General features: G+C 27.9%; 2 protein-coding genes across 2 annotated transcripts; both read left to right on the top strand.

Annotated features, from left to right (window-relative positions):
* Nucleotides 1–8692: 8692 nt before the first annotated feature.
* On the top strand, nucleotides 8693–12393 carry LOC111027744. Its single transcript, XM_022306162.1, has one exon. It carries the CDS (start codon nucleotides 10091–10093, stop codon nucleotides 12338–12340), a length of 2250 nt encoding a protein of 749 aa, XP_022161854.1. The 5' UTR covers nucleotides 8693–10090; the 3' UTR covers nucleotides 12341–12393.
* A 6537-nt stretch (nucleotides 12394–18930) lies between these two features.
* LOC111027743 (protein ALP1-like) lies at nucleotides 18931–20421 on the top strand. The gene is made up of 4 exons (XM_022306161.1): nucleotides 18931–19348; nucleotides 19444–19741; nucleotides 19810–20120; nucleotides 20211–20421. Exons 1-4 carry the CDS (start codon nucleotides 19254–19256, stop codon nucleotides 20419–20421), a joined length of 915 nt encoding a protein of 304 aa, XP_022161853.1. The 5' UTR covers nucleotides 18931–19253.
* Nucleotides 20422–20693: the final 272 nt, after the last annotated feature.

Raw genomic sequence — 20693 nt, 5'->3', positions numbered from 1 at the left:
TAGCTTCATGATTTTTAAGAATTCGGTTTGTGAAATTGAGGAATACATCACTCTACGGCGCAATGAAAACAATCCTATTCAACCGTTTATCTTAACCCTTTGACGAGTAAAGACGTCAATTGACGTTTTTTCTTATTATGGCCCGTAGAGTAAAGACGTCAATTGACGTTTTTCGGTTATCTCTGTGTTTAACGAATTTTTAAGAAAACTGTGTTGATATTATCAATATGTACGTGATAATAAAATATGTACTCCTATCTATTGGCTATGAAAGTCAAAGAGAATAATATAATTATCAGTGTTCACTTAATAATAAAATAAAAATTAATTTAAGGTGTTCATTATGTGTATTGTTGTTGCCTACACTGTGATATAATATATAATTACATTGTTGTTTTTCACATCAGATAAGACAGAAGCTGTGGATCTACCCGCCAAAACATTTAATTTCCTTTATCACAATATAGTTCATAACAATAATATTATAATTTGATTGATACGTTCCGAACGGAGAAAAATATTGTATTTTTTATGTTAATTAGATGTCTAATTCATAATAAATAGTTTAATAGTTATAAGGTATATTGAACCAACTATCTACCTACTACGTTTATTATTTTTACAATGTCTTCACTTTCACGAGATCAAATAAATGAATTAATTACCAATGCTGAATCAGAAGACGAAGAAGATGACGTCTGGTCTTGGGATGGCGACACATCAGATTCTGAATTGGAGGATGATAGTTTAGTAAAAACGATCAGAGAAAAATTAGTTTCAAAATTGTGCAGTACTCCAGTAAATACTTCAATGAATCTTTCCAGCCAGTTTCCCACCTCTAATATTTCTAATGATGACCAGGACATGTATTGTTTTGCTAGTTCTCCAGAAATTTCTATTAATTCTGATATAGATTTTATAGATATTGAAAATTTGCCTATATTTATTGATAATGATGTTAACATTTCAAATATTTCCAATGGTCTTATGGATGTTGATGAAAGTATAAAAAATACAAGAAATAATATTAGTGACAACATAAGCGGTGCAAATAAACGCAGTAAAAAAGGTAAAAACCAAAATTCCCCAAAACAAGTGTTTTCTGGTCAGTGGAACTTTAATGAAGATGCATGTTCTAAATTTATTCCAAAAAAATTCAATTTTAATGATTCCCAGTCTGGTGTAAATTTAGATTTTATTGATGATTTACCACCTGAATTTTCTGAGTTGGATATTTTTAAAATGATTTTTGATGAACACTTAGTTCAACATATTGTTGAAGAAACAAACAAATTTTTTCATTTTATAATGAAAAATAAAGTTTTAAAACAGCACTCTAAACTAAAAAAATGGAAGGAAACCAGTGTAAATGAAATGTATACTTTTTTTGCTTTAACACTTTTGATGGCACACCAAAAGAAAAATAACATAAAAGATTATTGGTCTACATCACCACTACTATTGTCTCCTATATTTGGTAAAATGATGAGTCAAGATAGGTATTTAATAATACTTAGGTTATTACATTTTTGTGATAACCAAAATCAAGTACAAGGTAACAGGCTTTTTAAAATTGATACAATAATCGAATCTCTTAGAATAAAATTTCGCTCAGTTTTTAAACCATACCAGAAGGTATGTGTTGATGAGAGTATAGTTGAGTGGAAAGGGAGACTTAAGTTCAAACAATACATACCTTCTAAGAGGCATCGTTTCGGAATCAAATTATTTGTCCTTTGTGATTGCAAAACAGGTTATGTTTTGGACTATTTAGTTTATACAGGTGATAACAAACATATACATTTTAATGAATCACTGCAACAATCAGGTTCAGTTATATCAACTTTGATGGAACCATATTTAAATAAAAGTCATATTATTTATATGGACAATTGGTATTCTTCTCCATTACTGTACCAATATTTGTCAGAACATAACACTGGTGCCTGTGGTACAGTTAAGAATAATAGAAAAGGTATTCCCACGTTCCCAACAAAATTAGCTCCTGGTCAGTGTATATCAGCTATAACAAAAGGCATGATGACTTGTAAATGGAAGGACAAAAGAGATGTCCATATGCTTTCAACTGTACACAACACAAAAATGACAGTGACAAATAAAACTGACCGTGTAGGAAATAAAATTAAAAAACCTGACTGCATATTAGATTACAATGTAAATATGGGTCTCATTGATAAATCTGATATGCAGATGTCGTTCAATAATACATCCAGAAGGTCTATAAAATGGTATAAGAAGTTTTTTTTTCATTTACTTGATTTATCTATTCTCAATTCTGGCATTGTGTATAATTCTCTGAAGGAAACTAAATTGAAATTACCTGAATATCGTTTAAAATTAATTGAACAGTTACTTCAGACTTACTCTTCTGGTACAGTTAATATAAGTCAAAGTCGTCCAGGAAGGAAAATTATAGGAGATTATCCCACTCGTCTCACAGAACGTCATTTCCCATCACGCATAATACCACCTGAAGGAAAAAGTAGAATTCAAAAAAAATGCCATGTTCATTCTCAAACTAAGTTAGATGCCCAGTGTAGAAAAGACACAGCATATGAGTGCAAAGAATGTGGAAAGGCGCTATGTTTAGAGCCATGTTTTCAAAATTACCATACAAAACAAAAGTATTAATTTTATTCCATTTATTTATTTTTATAAAACTGTTATTATTATATATATTATTATTATTTTATTATTAATATTATTATACATATTAGGTATATACTGTATTCTTTCCAAAAAGTGATTTTTATTTGAATTTATTAATTGTTTTTATTCAAACAATAGTTTTGTTACATTTTCATTGTTAAAAAAGGTTATTATTTTTATTTGAATTTATTAATTGTTTATATTCAAACAATAGTTTTGTTACATTTTGATTGAAAAAAGGTTATTATTTTTATTTGAATTTATTCAATTTTCTTTTTCTTTTAATTTTTTAATAAATTGAATTACGTTTTATTACGTTTTAATACTTTTTATTTTTATTCAAAGAATATGGATTTGTACTGTTTATAATATAGTTTTTCATATAGGTAGGTATACCATTTTTTTTTTTTAATTACAATCAAAAACGATAAAAATAGTATATTCAATATACATTATAAAAACCGTAGGACGTCAATTGACGTCTTTACTATTTGAACGCAAATATCTAAAACGTCAAATGACGTCTTTACTATTGTAACACAAATATCTAAAACGTCAATTGACGTCTTTACTTTAAGAAAAATACCAATATTTTTATAAAAACAATTTACTCTCTGGGTAATCGATACCAAATTATATCCACTCGTCAAAGGGTTAATAGTTGGTTCACCAATACATCCAAAAGAAACAATTGTTTTCTTTGATTCTATAAAATATAAAGTGTTCTCAATAATTAATGCGATTGATGTATGTTTCAAATTGATTCATTTGTTTAACTTAGAGTATCCAATTGAATCCTGTATTACTTGGTTATTTATTCAAAAATATTTATATAATTTAAACACAAAATTTGATAAACCGTGTCATACTCTTGGACAAATATTATCCGATTTAAGACAAATATAATTATTTTTTTTATAACTAGTATTACCAATCCTAAAATAATTGTTAATGGTATAATAGAAACTGTATAATTAACAATGTATATTGGTTGGTTGAACAAGAAACTTTATACCTAATTAACAATATGTTGGTTGATTCTACAATAAAAATATAACCAATCATATTTTAATGATTGTTGATTTTACAACTAAAAGTGTATGATTAACAATGTATATTGGTTGGTTAAATAAGAGACTATACCTAATTAACAATATGTTGGTTGACTCTACAATACAAATTAATATAACCAATCATATAATGATTGTTGATTTCACAATAGAAACTGTATGATTAACAATGTATATTGGTTGGTTAAATAAGAGACTATACCTAATTAACAATATGTTGGTTGACTCTACAATACAAATTAATATAACCAATCATATAATGATTGTTGATTTCACAATAGAAACTGTATGATTAACAATGTATATTGGTTGGTTAAATAAGAGACTATACCTAATTAACAATATGTTGGTTGACTCTACAATACAAATTAATATAACCAATCATATAATGATTGTTGATTTCACAATAGAAACTGTATGATTAACAATGTATATTGGTTGGTTAAATAAGAGACTATACCTAATTAACAATATGTTGGTTGACTCTACAATACAAATTAATATAACCAATCATATAATGATTGTTGATTTCACAATAGAAACTGTATGATTAACAATGTATATTGGTTGGTTAAATAAGAGACTATACCTAATTAACAATATGTTGGTTGACTCTACAATACAAATTAATATAACCAATCATATAATGATTGTTGATTTCACAATAGAAACTGTATGATTAACAATGTATATTGGTTGGTTAAATAAGAGACTATACCTAATTAACAATATGTTGGTTGACTCTACAATACAAATTAATATAACCAATCATATAATGATTGTTGATTTCACAATAGAAACTGTATGATTAACAATGTATATTGGTTGGTTAAATAAGAGACTATACCTAATTAACAATATGTTGGTTGACTCTACAATACAAATTAATATAACCAATCATATAATGATTGTTGATTTCACAATAGAAACTGTATGATTAACAATGTATATTGGTTGGTTAAATAAGAGACTATACCTAATTAACAATATGTTGGTTGACTCTACAATACAAATTAATATAACCAATCATATAATGATTGTTGATTTCACAATAGAAACTGTATGATTAACAATGTATATTGGTTGGTTAAATAAGAGACTATACCTAATTAACAATATGTTGGTTGACTCTACAATACAAATTAATATAACCAATCATATAATGATTGTTGATTTCACAATAGAAACTGTATGATTAACAATGTATATTGGTTAGGTAAACAAGACTGTTTGAAAAACAATAAAAATCATCAAATTGATAACAAAATCTTGTTGGCTCAATATTAACAAGATTATTGTCAATTTAACATACTTTTTTATTATTATGATTGTGGTTTTTCTTTCGGTGTGCGCGTGAAATGATGTTAATATTTAGCTCAATATACTTATGTGAACAGACATTTTCAAAAATGAAATACGTCAAATCTAAGTACAGAACTAACTTAAGTGACGAACATTTACAAGCTACGCTGCTAATTGGAAGCACGAAGTTTGATGCGAACTATCAAGACATTTTAAAAAACAAGCAGTTCCAAACGTCTCACTAAGTAACTTCCTCATATCATAATAAAACAAATTTTGAATTACAAAATAAAAAAACCGGGCCAAAATTAGAAATTTCAAAATGCATCTAGAATGATAATTGTTGATAGTTTATCTAATAGAGTTAATATTAAAGCAATTACGTAATATTTTACGTTGTTACCAGTATTAATTGTATTGCAATAATACTCCACAGTATGGCATTACAGATGCGATGCGTACGTCGGTATTATTCTGTACAAAAAGTTTTGTTAGAACATAGCTGATATTTTTTGTTGTATAGTTATTTTTACGAAAAAAAAAAATGAACTCGTTACCTGGAGGTATGTATATAGTATTTAAGTTTAATAAAATATAAAATCAATTTATCTTTATATTTTTATATACAATTTTAATAAAAAATACAAGAATTAAAATAAAATATACAAACACAAAATTCATCATTAATTTTAGTAAACTTCCGAGATAGCCCGAGTCCATACAATCTTATCTTTTTTTAGTGTATGTTATGCAGTTTCAAAAAAATTAAAAAACAATTGCGCATACTTGCGCGCTTTATTGTGTAAATTACTTTTGATTCACATACATGTGATTAAACGTATTAAAATTGTTTTTATTCAAACTACACTTGGTATTTTTATACTAATGTTATAATATTATAATATTTTAGGATCTGGTGATAATCATATGTCTTTAAGTCGGAGAACATTATTTCATATAATGCAAGAAATTAATGCTAAACATTTTAATGCACGATTTGACCATTTAAAGAAACGTTTAGTTACATTAACAGAATGTCCAGAAAATTCCTTAAATAAATTATTATCATACTTCATTAGTGAGTTTAAATCTAAATGGCAATCATCACAGAGAAAAAAGAACATATTTCTATCAAAAAATAAAATCTGGTTAGACACTGAAATACATTTTCCTTCAAAGATTTCAACTCAGTCGGGCAAATCTATGATATGATAGTAGTGATCGATCAAAAAGAAGAAAAACGGAACAATTACGTACCCAATATAGTCCAACTATGCTTTCATATGCTGCTCAAATGTCTCTAAGAAAATCTGGAAATGTAGATAGTGCTTACGTTATAAAAAATATTACATGTACAACACCTACAAGAGCTTCAAAGTACAAAAAATCTTATAAAGACAGTAAAAATAAAATTAAGGTTATTTCTAATGACGAAGCTCTTTCTTTGCTTATTGAGGCTCAGTTGACAAAGCATCAGTACAATTTAATTAGGACACAGGCAAAAAAACATGGTTGTAATATTTATCCTGCATATCATCTTTTAAGATACGCAAAAAATGAATGTTATCCTGATAAATCTTGTTTGCAAATAACAGAAAGTTGTGCTGAAGTGAAATTACAAGCATTATTAGATATAACTACTCAAAGAATTTTAAAATCACAGGGCCAGGGTAGTATTATTGATTCAGAGAGTGATAAATATTTTGAAAAATTATATTTAATTTCCAAATGGGGTTGTGATGGTAGTTCTCAACAAAGTGAATACAAACAAGTTTTTAATAGTGAATGCGACTCGGACTCGAGTATATTTTTTACATCTGTTGTACCTTTGCAATTAGTTAGTGGAGATATAGATGGCCCCAATAAGATAATACTATGGCAAAATCCCCGTCCTTCATCACCCAGATATTGTCGACCAATTAAAATTCAATTTATACATGAGACCGTAGACATAACTTTACAAGAAAAGGTGTGTATAGAAAATCAAATAGAAAAACTTCAACCATCTATTTTTCATTTTAACGATACTGAAATCATGGTGAAACATATTTTGATGTTTACTATGATTGATGGTAAAGTGTGTAACTCAGTCACTTCAACTAAGTCTGCAATGAAGTGTTATATATGTGGAAGTACATCTAAAGATTTTAATAAAATTGAAAAAATGATAGATATAAAAACAAATGATTTAAATTTAAAGTTTGGGCTTTCAATTTTGCATGCGTGGATACGATTTTTTGAGTGTTTGTTACATTTGTCATACAAAATTGGTATCAAAAAGTGGCAAGCGCGTGGAGATGAAGAGAAAAGAAAAGTTTTGGAAAATAAGAAAAGGATTCAAGAAGATTTTAAATCTAAATTAGGACTACTGGTTGATATTCCTAAATGTGGTTATGGAACTTCAAATGACGGAAACACAGCGAGGCGATTTTTCGAAAATACAGAAATGTCGTCATCTATTACTGGAGTAGATATTGAAATAATTAATCGTTTTAAAATAGTATTACTAACAATATCTAGTGGATACAAAATAGATTTGAAAAAGTTTAATAATTTCTGTATATTAACTGCACAAAAATTTGTCGACAAGTATCCATGGTATAACATGCCAACATCTGTTCACAAAATATTAATTCATGGAACTCAAATAATTGAGGCACTGTCAATATTACCAATTGGTCAATTTTCGGAAGAGTCACAAGAAGCTAGAAATAAGGATATAAAAAAATATAGAGAAGGATTTTCAAAAAAATGTTCTAGAATTAAAAATTTAGAGGATGTTTTTAATAGACTTTTAGTAAGTTCCGATCCATTAATTTCCAGTCTAAGGCAACTACCTCAAAAAAAAATTAAACATATTCACCCAGAAGTATTGGAAATGATTTTGCCTCCAGACATCAACATAAAAACCATAAAAACAAAAGGAACAGAGTCAGATATTAGTAGTGAAAATGAAGTTTCCATGTCGTCGAGTGAATAAATTCAACAGAAACGTGACTTAAAATTTAATTTTTATGATATCTGTAAAATAATATTATTCTATTAAAATACGAGTAACATGATATAAATAATTAAATAAAGTTAAAGGACCATAACACTCAAAAAAATAAGTCTATTTTAAAATATAGTATTAAGTGAAATAAAAACAGAGATACCATTAAAATATATTTACAACTATTATTTAGCCTGCGGCAGTCATTTGAAAAATACGTGTGACGTCATAATTTCGCAGCCGCCGATTACTATGTATACGATTTTACGGGAGTAATACAACTTTCGCTGTTTAATCTCTTATAAGTCGGCTAATACTCAATTTTTTGATGTAGACCTTTATAATAATTTAAAGTTCACAAATTTTTCTTTTATTGCATGTTTTTTACAATAATAAGTTCATCATATGATTCAATTAAAAATTAAACAAACATTTATTTATACGACTGTAGACTATTTTAGGACTGTNGGGTATTTAACTATTATCAAACTTAAATGAAAGAATCTGTGATCATCTATGTTCGTCTCTAATTGGGTTTTTATGATATTTCAATTTTTAAGTGAATTATGTGCATTTTATAATATTCATATTTTACATAGGTACTCATATTCACTTCAAAATTAAAATATCGTAAAAACCCAACGAGAGAACACAGATATTATTCTTATATTTAAAATTGGAATTGCAGGAAGTAAATTTTGATATATTATGCATTGGTAAGAGACAACACATGTGGGTATGACATACTCTTAATACTCATAGTCTACAGCTGCTTGGTAGATGATTTAGTATAAGCTATTATGTTGAATATTATATTTAATGTGTATTAATGATTATTTCTTGGTTTGTCGATTTTCATAGTCAATTTTACATACCTCTTTAGGGTCATTATCCAACACATTCTTGGGTGATATATTTTCATCTGCATCAATGATTTGATTTTCTTTAATCTGTATTGAATCGTCAAATGTAGACAAACGAGCCATAATATATTAACGCAGGTCAAATATATAAATTAGTTAACTACTGCTCAGTACTTTTACGATCTTTAGTTAAGTATAATATATTAATATGAACCAATGAAACATTAATTAAGCATAGACTAGCTGATGGTGACCATGACAAAATATTTTATGAAGATAATATGATAATGGGTTATCAGAAATCTTTTGCAACCAAAATGGCGGATGCACATACCTGCTATTATAGTGCTCTACTAATACATTATTAGTGTTTATTATTATAATAATTATTATGATATAATTATCATAAAACAATGATAATACGCTAATACGCATGGCTGAAAAAACTTAATGCCAATTGTCCTCCATGATATGCCCAAACCCATAGTTCTTTCTCTCTCACTCTATCTCGTCCCCATGAAATGTAGGCAGGGTGGTGTGGTAAGCGCTGTCCATTAGTTAATAGGTCTATGGTATAGACCTAGTATAATTGTACAAAACTAAGTTGGCTACACTGTTATATGGTATACCAATATGTTATCAGTTCAACAAAATTTAAAGATTTTATGATTTTTTAAATGTTCTGGTTATCACTTTTCATAATATTCTTAACAAAACGGATAAGCATAATACAATCGAATTTTATTTTTGTTCCTCAAATTTTTTATTATTTATTGTTCTTGGCTACAATAATAGGTAAGTAATATTGTTGTCTTTTATTTAGTACTCACACATTTACAAATAAAAATGTTTTAATTTAAATTTGTAATGTGGCCATTGAGGAAACTATTTTGTGTTTAAAATCCACCTATGGCCACTAGATGGCCATAGGTGGATTTTCATAATTCCTTCTATGGCCATATACATTTAAAAATGAGCAAATCTTATAATTATTAGTAATAGAACCTAAATCTATTTCTTTAGCTTAAATGGCACCTCATACAAAAAATAAACCAGTTGCCAAGAGATTTAAGTACTCGCCAAATAAAATAAAATTAGCTTTATCTGCAATGAAAGAAGGTAAAATACACTGATCTTTATACTTTTAGTGCTGGATAGATAAAACAAATACAAAATTATGTTTTTAAACAGGTATGAGCTCTTTAAAAGCAAGTCAAATGTACAGTATTCCATGGACAACTTTAAGAAACAAATTTTCTGGTAAATCTCCTGAGGTGTCACTAGGTCACAGTGGTACATTGTCAATTTTGGGTAATGAGAATGAACAATTATTAGTAGAGTGGGTACTTGCTTCCTCAAAAATGGGCTTCCCTGTGGATAGAGAAGGATTATTATCTTCAGTAAAAAAACTTGTTGATGAATTGAACTTAAAGACACCATTTACTAACAATAGACCTGGGAGAAAATGGTTTTACAGTTTTATGCAACGCCACAAAATTCTGTCCCAAAAACATGCCGAATATGTTAATCGTGCAAGAGGGTCTGTAACTGAAGAGAAAATAAGGAACTGGTTCACCGAAGTATATGGTTTATTAGGAGATGATGCAATTATATTAAAAGAACCAAAAAGAATATTTAATTTAGATGAGACATGTTTTAATTTAGCCCCTAAAGGTGAGTTAATTCTTGGGGAACGAGGGAAAAATGTATACGATGAACATTCTAATTCTAATAAAGAGAATATTACAACTCTTTTCGCAACAAATGCTTTGGGAACTTGGGCACCTCCTCTTACATTATACAAATATGAGAGAATACCAGCTATCATCGCTAGGTCTGCGCCACCAAATTGGGGAATAGGTAAATCAGAGAATGGATGGATGACATCGGAAACCTTTTTTGAGTATATGTCAAATATTTTTCTACCATTTCTTATTGAAAATAATATTGAAAGACCAGTCATTGTATTTTTAGATGGACATAAATCACACCTCAGCTTGTATCTTAGTAAATTCTGTCTTGAAAATAAGATTATACTGGTCGCTTTATATCCTAACTCTACCCATATAATACAACCTCTTGATGTGGCAGTATTTGGTCCACTAAAGAGCAAATGGAAAAGAATTGTTAAGCAGTGGCGGATTGAAAATGATAAAGAAATTTCCAAATTTGATATACCCTTAGCTTTGTCTGGCATTATTAACAATCCAGAAATGAAAACAAACGTTGAATCCGGATTTAGAGCAACTGGTTTGTACCCATTTGACTCCAATAATGTTGATTATTCTAAAATAATTGTCCGGACAAATCAATTGAAACAGATTGATTTAAATGTTGAAAATCTAATGTCCCATTTAGTTTTTATAGAAAACAAAATATTTAAAATTGATGTAGATCTATTAGGTAAATTTAAAAGAGCTGAAAGAGGAGGTTATGCATGGGATGGAAACGAGGAAGCTGTATTATTATTCAAATTGTGGCTAGAAGTTAAAAATGATATAAAGAACTATGATCACGTTAGTACTTCTACACCTGTTTCATCACCACCTATTGATTATCAACTGAGCCCAACAAATTATAATGGACCAACTCATGATAGACCAACTACTTCCAATCAAACATCAGAACAAACAAATTTAACATTATATGAGGATTCACTTTCTAATGAGAATGCACTACCAAACAATGGCATGAGTCAAAACACGTCATCAATCACATCTGAATCTCAGCAGTCTGTAAGATCAGAACCAAGTAGTATTATAATGTCAGCCAAAAGATCTCTACAAAACGTTTTTGATGACATAATTAAGTGGCCAGTACAAAAAGAAACTACATCAAAAAGAAAAAAAGAATATACACCAAGTGTAATAACATCTAAAAAATGGATAGAATATTATGAGTTAAAAGATCAAGAAAAATTAGATAAAGAGATACAAAAAGAAAACAAAAAAAAAGCTGCGCAGGAAAAAAAGAAGAAAATTGAGCAAAATAAAATAGAAAAAGTAAAATTAAAAGAATTAAAAAAGATAGAGTTGGCTGAATCAGATGAAAGTTCAGAATTAAATGATAGTTGGTGTTCTAGTCAAAGCGATGCTAGTGAGTCACTTGCCATTCCATTGGGACAATTGGATTTGGTTTTAAGTATTACAGACCTTAAACCTGGTGATTATATTCTAGTTAAATTTGAATCTAAAAACAAAAAAAAGATCACCTACAAGTATGTTGCAACAGTTCAAAAATTAATTGAAGATACAGATGTTGAGATACAGTGTTTTGAGGCTGTGGACGAAGAAAATACTGAATATATTCCAATAGAAAATGATATATCTATGGTTGAGTTAAAAGATATTATAGGAAAACTACCTTACCCTGAACTTAAGAAAAGTGGTAGACAACTTAAGTCAGTATTTCCTGGAGTTGTTGATACATTTGAAAAATGTTAAAGGTATTTAAATAGGTACTGCGTATGAAATATTATGTTTTTATTCCTACTGAATTTGTTATTTATTTTTTACTTGTTTGAATATTATTATGTTATATTATCTACCATGTCTAAACATTTAATTTTTTATACTGAAGATGTTTAGCTAAGTATATTCTATTTTAATTGAAAAACTATATTTTATATTTAATTGTTTTTATTATGAAATCAAAATCAAAAGTTACAAGTTGTTCAATATTAAGTTTGTCATTGTTTTTTATATAAGTATCTATGTATATACTAACAGAAATCCTAAGACTGGATAAAAATATTAATAGACTGTTTATGAATTAATTTTATTATGATTTTATTGTTACTGAGTTTGTAATTTTTTTTCTTTATTACCTATATTATATTTTATAGGTATGTACCTACCTACTACCTACCTAATTGTTAATAATGAAAGTTTGTATTTTTTTTTAATTGAAAAGTGACAATTAGTATACCTACCTAAATTGTATTATTTATACTATGAAATCTTTAACAAAAGTTTGGTTTAAGTTGTTCAGTATAAATTTTGTTATAGTTTTTATAAAGGTTTACCTTTATATTAGGTATATACCTAACAACATTTTTTTTTTTATTGTTATATTAAAACAGTTGTTCTCTTACTTATTGACTTTAATTTTATTCAAAGATTTTTTAATAACCAGAATAATTACAGATATTATTAAAACAAATTTAAAAAATATAAAAAATGGCCATAGGTGGAGAAAATTGGTGTCCATAGCTGGTGTAATGGTGGCCATAGAAGGTGAAAATGAAATTTTAAAAAAATAAAAATTATATCTGTATAAGTATTTCTCATAAGGCTACAAAATTTTAACCAAGTGTTAAGTCAGTTGTAAAGTATGCATGGTTAAATTTTCAATATAATTAGATAAATATGAGCAAAATAACAGAGATAAATGTGTGAAAAAATTCTTAAGGTGGCCATAGGTGGTGACTCCACCCTACTACTTCAAATAAGGTATGTGTAATATCATTTGATTTGCAACAATGCCTTCCAACCCCAAGTCTAGAATCGTCTGTCGCATTCTATAAACGTCAATTATGGACCTTTAATTTAACAGTTCATAATATTAAGACCTCAAAAGCTTCATGTTATGTTTGGAATGAGTCGATGGCAAAAAGAGGAGGAAATGATATAGGGTCATGCGTGTTTCATTTTTTATCTAACTTACCACCAGAAATCAAACATGTCATAATGTACAGTGATTGTTGTCCTGGACAAAACAAAAATTCTATATTTATGGCAATGTGTCTAATATTTTTGTAACAAGAAAATACATATATTGAGGTAATTGACCACAAATTTATGGTATCTGGGCACTCCCGAATGGAGTGTGACTCCGATCACGCTCGCATTGAGAAATCAAAAAAACGATTTTCTACCCCAATTTTTCATCCACATGACTGGGCCCAGTTAATTCGATTTGCAGGTAAAGATAAATTTACTGTTATAGAGATAGAACAACCATATTTTTTAGACTTTAACAGTTTACTAAAAACTAAATACCAGTTAAAAAAAAAAAAATGACAAAGGAGAAACATTCAAATTTTGTGACATCAAATGGTTAAGATATACAAAACAAGACAAAAATAAAGTATTCTACAAAAATATACTAAGTGAAAATTCTTTATTTAACAGTATAAGTATGTCCCGTAGAAATTCACTTCAAAATAATATATCTATTCCAAAAGCATATAATGACATCTTACCTATCACTGAAGAAAAGAAAAAGGATCTACTTTCTCTTTTAAAATTTATTCCTGAAACTTTTCATAGTTTTTATCAAAATTTAAAAACTAAACAAAATATAAATGACCCTATAGTGTCAGATGAAGAAAATGATTAATTTTTTTATGTTCATTTTATTTTATATCATTAATTTCTTTATAACTACAGTCTACAAGTGCATTTTTATGTATGTTCCTGAGATTGTTAAATTGTTATTTGATTAGTAGTTTACTTAAACAATTATTATATTTCTACATTATTTTTAATTTCTAATAATTTTTTAAAAATAATTTTTAAAAAAAAACTTTATTTGTTATGTTTATAGGAGTTATTATTTTCTGTTTAAAGGTTATAGTTGTTCAAAAGTTTTTTAAATAATGATTTATATTGTATATTAATAGTTAAATATAGCTTACAGAGTTATATATATTTTTATCATATTGTCATATTACAAATCTATTTGTTTTCTAATCAGTTAAAAAATGTATAACACTTATACATAATATTTTGTTTTTAATTATGTTTTTATATTAATAAATATTATTTTAAGTATATTGCAAGTGTTTAATAAATAAACCATTGATATCTTAAAACATTTATAATTATTATAATATGTTCTTTTATTTATTGTTAAGGGAATAAGTATTTTATAATTTATGTTTTTTGTGCTGCCTGCCAATTAATTATTTTTATAAATGGCATGGAGTTGTAAAAATGGTTTATGTTGTGAAAAAATATTATAAAATATTAATATTATATTTATGACATGTGCCCTTTATCACAAAAATTTTGATTTTATTTGTGTGCGATTAGATACAAGTCAATATATGAGAAAAGGCACAAGTCATGCAATTGTTAAATTCGATATGATAATAGTCACAAGTCATTAAAAATAATAAAACAATAAATTAAAAATATTTATATTGATTTTAAAAAATCTATTAACAAATAAACTGTATTAATTAAAAAAAAATTAATAATTATAAGCAAAACCCTTTTGAATTATACATTTTTTGTCTCCTGAAAACTAGGGAATTTTGACTTATGCCCTTTCTCACAAACACCGTCCATGTGTAAGTTGGGGCAAGGTGGTGGTCCATGTTTAGTGATGGGAGCTTGGTAAATTTTACCGGTAAGGTAAATTTACGTAAATTTTACCGATATTTTATTTAATAGGTAAATATTTTTTACCGTTCTAAAAATCGAGTGACCACTTATTTCAAATGTTTTTATGTGAACATTAACACTAGTAACATTTCTATAACAAAATTAGTCTAACATGCATCTATACCTAGATGTTTGTACCAATGTTTAATTTGAATTATATAAGTATAATAAAATAGAGTTGGCTTGATTATATTAAGTTGCCTACGTAATGTTTCTTTTTTATATAAAATTGGTAATGAATTTGTAATTTTTTTTTTTAAAGAAATGGTTGAACGAAAAAAGAAAATTGGAGCAAGACCATACAAAACATATGATGAAGAAACACTTCAAAGGGCAGTACTTTTTGTAAAATCTCATCAAATGACTGAACGTCAAGCAGCTAAAGATTTTGGCATTTCGAAATCTACAATACACCGCAAACGACATGATCAAAATGTATTACCAGTTGGGAGACCCTGTGTTTTGAACTATGATGAAGAACAGGATTTAGTTAAAGGACTTATAGTAGCTAGTAAATGGGGATTTCCATTAACCTCACATGACATTTCTCTAGTTGTAAAATCATATTTTGACGCTGATGGACGTGTAGAGACTAGATTCAAAGACAATATACCAGGTCCTGATTGGATCAGAGCATTCTTGTCTAGATATAAAAATAACTTAACAGTCCGTTTATCTGAAAATGTTAAACGAGCAAGAGTTGCTGTTTGTTATGATACTTTAGAACAGTATTTTAATGAACTTGAAAAAAACACTTGAGGGAGTCAATCCAGAACTTCTAATTAATTATGATGAAACTAACACGACCGACGATCCAGGTCGGAAAAAAGTTATTGTGCGTCGTGGTGTTAAACATGCTGAGTGCATCAAAGACACATCAAAATCCAGCACATCAGTTATGTTCAGTGGAACAGCTTCAGGTGTAGTACTACCAATATATGTTGTATATAAAGCAGATCACCTTTACGATTCATGGACTTTAGATGGACCAAAAGGAACGAGCTTTAACCGTTCTAAAAGTGGTTGGTTCGATACAACAATATTTGAAGACTGGTTTTTGTTTGTAGTTATTCCATATTTTAGGAGATTTAAAGACCAAAAGAAAGTTATGATTGATAACCTTGCTAGTCATATATCTCATTTGTTTTATTGCCTCCCAATAGTACACATTTATGTCAACCATTGGATGTATCTTTTTTCAGACCATTAAAGTATAAATGGAAACAACAACTTGATGTATGGAAAGATAACAACAAAGGTGTATTACAAAAAAAATCAGTTCCCTAGGCTACTAAATAAAGTTATGAAAGAATTAGGAGATAATGCTGGAAATAATTTAAAAGCAGGATTTGAAGCATGTGGAATAGTACCATTCGACCCTTAAAAAGTATTGAAACGTATCCCTCAGAGAACAACTAGTAGTGGAAATTCTTGGTTAGAATCTTTTGACGAACATTTAGAAAATAAACGTTCAAATGAAACCAGTGTAAGAATAAAAAAAAAAAGATTGTCAGTGCCACCAGGTGGCAGGTAGAAGTGTGGCAGAATTAGTTGAAACAAATGTAGAACATGAAGATATAGATGGTGATATTGAAGTAACTTTTGACTGTGACAACATAATTCAACCTGATAGTGATACATAAAATGTTGGTGAACAAAATAACCCTATTCTAATCATATTTCCTCCTGATGACCAATTACAAAGTTCTAGTGGAACACAAGCTATAAATTCAGAAAAAGAAGACAATATTGAAAATATAATTTTGAGTTTGAAAGTAACTGATTTTATTCAAGTAAAATATCTTAATGACAAAAATACTAAAAATCTACCTTTAAACATTTTTTGTGCCAAACAAAAGCAATAACAAAAAGTATTAAAGGATTAATTTTTATAACCAGTTTTATGAGAGGATATAAAGGATCTAAAAGTACATTTGCTTATCCAGACGTTGAAGATATAATAGAAGTTACAGCTGAAAATATTGTCAAGAAGTTACAAATTATTCATGAAAAGAGAGGAAAGTACATGTTCAACACATTGTTACCATAAAGTTAAGACTGATTATTGTTATTCTCATTGTTAAAATATGTTAATTAATATTATAATTTAAAATAAGTACCTATTCTGATTTAATAATGGACTAATATAATCTAAGTCACAACTTATTACCTGCATACCTAGGTTCCTAGTTTGTTATAATAATATAATATTGTTTAGTTTTCAACTATAAAAATATAATTTATGTGAAATATATAAATCTATAATTTAATTGTATTTTTTTTTTAAATTTATTCCTTATTTTCTAATTAGTGTACATAGTCTTAAAAACAAATGCAAAATGGTTTTCTTATGAAAAAAATGCAAGGAATCTCTAAAAGAATGTATTTTTTTGCCCCCAGTTAGTCTTAACGAAGAAAACTTGATTTTTATATGAAAATCATATGTCTGCCCCAAGTTAAACTTTTATGGTACTACTTGGGGCATGCAAAAATATTTAAAATAAAATATGAAGGACTTTAAGAAAAAATTTAACCTAATAATATTTTTATGAAACAAGGTAAGACCCAAATTTTTGTTACCACATGTAATTGCCAAACTTAGACAGTTTTTAAGTTATTTACAATAACAATTTTAAAGTTCCCCAAGTAACACCAATTGATTATTGATTATTATTAACTAATTATCACCAAATTAAATACTAAATGTTATCAAATGCTAAACATTTTTTTCAAATTTTTGGAGGGAAATCTTAATACGATAAATAAGATATTATTTTGTTTCCAAGGTAAACTCTACTAGCGCAGCAAGTGACAATTGTTTTAACTAAAACCAAACGAACAAATTATGTCAAGAGTAAGTTGGGCATCTAGCTAGAAATTCGTTGGTCCAAAGTGGTGTACCGATATATTTGTACCGGTTTACTAATACATGCTACCGATTATTTTACACCAGGTTCGATATTTAGATGAAATTTTTATGATGAAAATCGGTATATCCCCACTACTCTGACATAATTAATAGTGATAGTATAATCAATTAAATATTATCTTTCCCATTTTACATATTATAATATTCCGTTAAATATTAACAAATTCCAAAATTCTGCATTTCTGCTTCAAAATGAATCAAGTAGTAATGACAAATTCATTTAAAATTAAACTTTTTAAAGAGTTCATTTTGAACAAAAATCGCACAAGTGCTTGTATAAAAAATGGATTACCTTCGCTTTTTATGCGTACAAATTGTCTAACAGGTAAGTAACTATTAATATCATTAAATCAAATTGTTTGTCTATATTATGTAATTTTTTTCTGCAAAATATAGGCTCCAGTTTGTTTTTTCTATGAGACTTTCAACCCAGTAACTAATAAAATAATTGTGTAGTAAAATTGTGAACAATTTTTATTAGGTATGTTATGGGACTAATATTTATGTCTTAACTATACTATACATTTATATGGCTGTGATCAGTCAAAATAACTTACCCAATTTCTGAAATTAAAAATATAGGTTTTCATTAAAAAATGAAAGCTCATCTGATGGGTACTAACCATGAAGGTAAAAAACAAATGTAATGTTAAATCTCTTAATACTAAAATACTATTAAATTTGTATGTAAACAATTTTTTCAAAAAACGATTATTGTGTGTTTTATAAATAACCCTATTTATAAAACACCCTATTTATGAAGATTAAATGGATCATAAATATTGTGTTTGTAGATATTGTAAGCTTGAGCCAAGATGATGATGAAGAATTATTTCTCAATAACGAAAGGCATCATAGAAGTAAAATTTTCAACTTTGTTGAAGTAACCGTGTATAATATGTCTGACTGGGATTTCAAAATACATTTTAGACTTACAAGAAGAAGTATTGAGGTACCCACATAATAATTTCTTATGCTCAAACTTACTTATTTATTGTAGCTTATACCTATTTTTCATTGTAGACTTTGATTTTACATATGGGTCCTTTATTATCTCAATCTGATGTAAAATTAGACATAAAAAAACAATTATTGATCTTCATATGGTACATGGCTAACTGTGAAACCCATCGGTAAGTGGGTACTAATTGCTATAGGATTGGTACTTATAGTTAATTAATATAATTACTCATTCAAGCTATTATTACTAACATTTTATAATTTTTAGACAAATAGGAAACAGATTTAATATTGCTGACAGTACCAGCCATAAAGTAGTGCTAAATTGTTTAAATAATATGAAAGAACTATCTGGTAAATTTATAAGATGGCCTAGAGGACAAGAAGCCATCATCACTGTGCAAAAATTCAACTGTCTTAGACCAAATGCTTTCCCTGGAGTATTGGGGGCAGTCGACGGTTGTCATATTTCTATACTTGCCCCTTGGGAAAAAAGGACTGTTATGGAAAAACTTGATAGGAATATGTTTTACAATAGAAAACAAGTCCCTTCAGTTCTGCTACAGGTTGTAGTGTACACGAGTTATTATATTTAAAAGTAAACATTTTTTTTCATACTTAAAATTATTTTTAGGGCATAGTGGATTCCGATCTGAAGTTCATTGATGTGTTTTCGGGTTGGCCCGGATCATCTCACGACGCAAGAGTGTTCAGAAGAAGTCTAATAGGACAAAAACTTTTGAGTAATGATTTAAGTATTTTACCAGAAAATTGTCATATTCTGGGTGATGGAGCTTACCCACTATCAGAGAATGTTATGATCCCTTACAGGGACAATGGGAATTTAACCTTAGCCCATAAACATTTCAATCGGTGCCTGAGTAGTTCTCGTGTTGTAGTTGAACAAGCATTTGGGAAACTCTACTGTAGATTTAGAAAGTTGAAGTATGTATTATATTTATAAATCATATGAATTTAATTTTACGCAAAACTAAAAATTAAACGTTTTTAACATTATATTGTATTATGTTTTAGACATATGGATGTATACCACAAATCACTATGTGGTTTGATAATCACTGCAGCTTGTTGCTTACATAACATATGTATCGATATGCAAGACGATTTTGATGCTGACCCTTATACTCCAGAGTTAGATTCTGAAGAGAACTCTCTTGCGGCGTCAAGACTTGGAGCTAGAAAACGTGATGAACTTTGCAATATGTTATCATTAAATGTTGATTGATAAAATAACCTACAATATTATATTATACTTATGTGTTTTAAATTACTTTTTATATTTTAAAAAAATATGAAATATAACCATAACTACATATTATCAAGTAGTCTCTATTTTTGTCTGGGTGCTTAGATCTTTAAAACTAAAACACTCCACCCTACTTTACAGCAGAGCGAGTTCCCGATTATTTTTAATTAAAATTAATTATTTTTAAATTGTATACCTATATACATACTATGCCGTTACCATTGTAACTACACATACACCAAAAAAAAAAA

The sequence above is a fragment of the Myzus persicae genome, unplaced genomic scaffold (assembly GCF_001856785.1).
Source record: "Myzus persicae strain clone G006 unplaced genomic scaffold, MPER_G0061.0, whole genome shotgun sequence".
Lineage (NCBI taxonomy): Eukaryota > Metazoa > Arthropoda > Insecta > Hemiptera > Aphididae > Myzus > Myzus persicae.
Note: the sequence above shows the minus strand (reverse complement) of the source record. Positions and strands in the feature narration are given on the sequence as shown.

Coding starts and splice junctions, on each gene's coding strand:
- LOC111027743 (XM_022306161.1), top strand. CDS start 19,254: ATGGGTCCTTTATTATCTCAATCTGATGTAAAATTAGACATAAAAAAA. Junction 19,349..19,443: donor GCTAACTGTGAAACCCATCG/GTAAGTGGGTAC, acceptor TATAATTTTTAG/ACAAATAGGAAACAGATTTA. Junction 19,742..19,809: donor TCCCTTCAGTTCTGCTACAG/GTTGTAGTGTAC, acceptor AATTATTTTTAG/GGCATAGTGGATTCCGATCT.
- LOC111027744 (XM_022306162.1), top strand. CDS start 10,091: ATGAGCTCTTTAAAAGCAAGTCAAATGTACAGTATTCCATGGACAACT.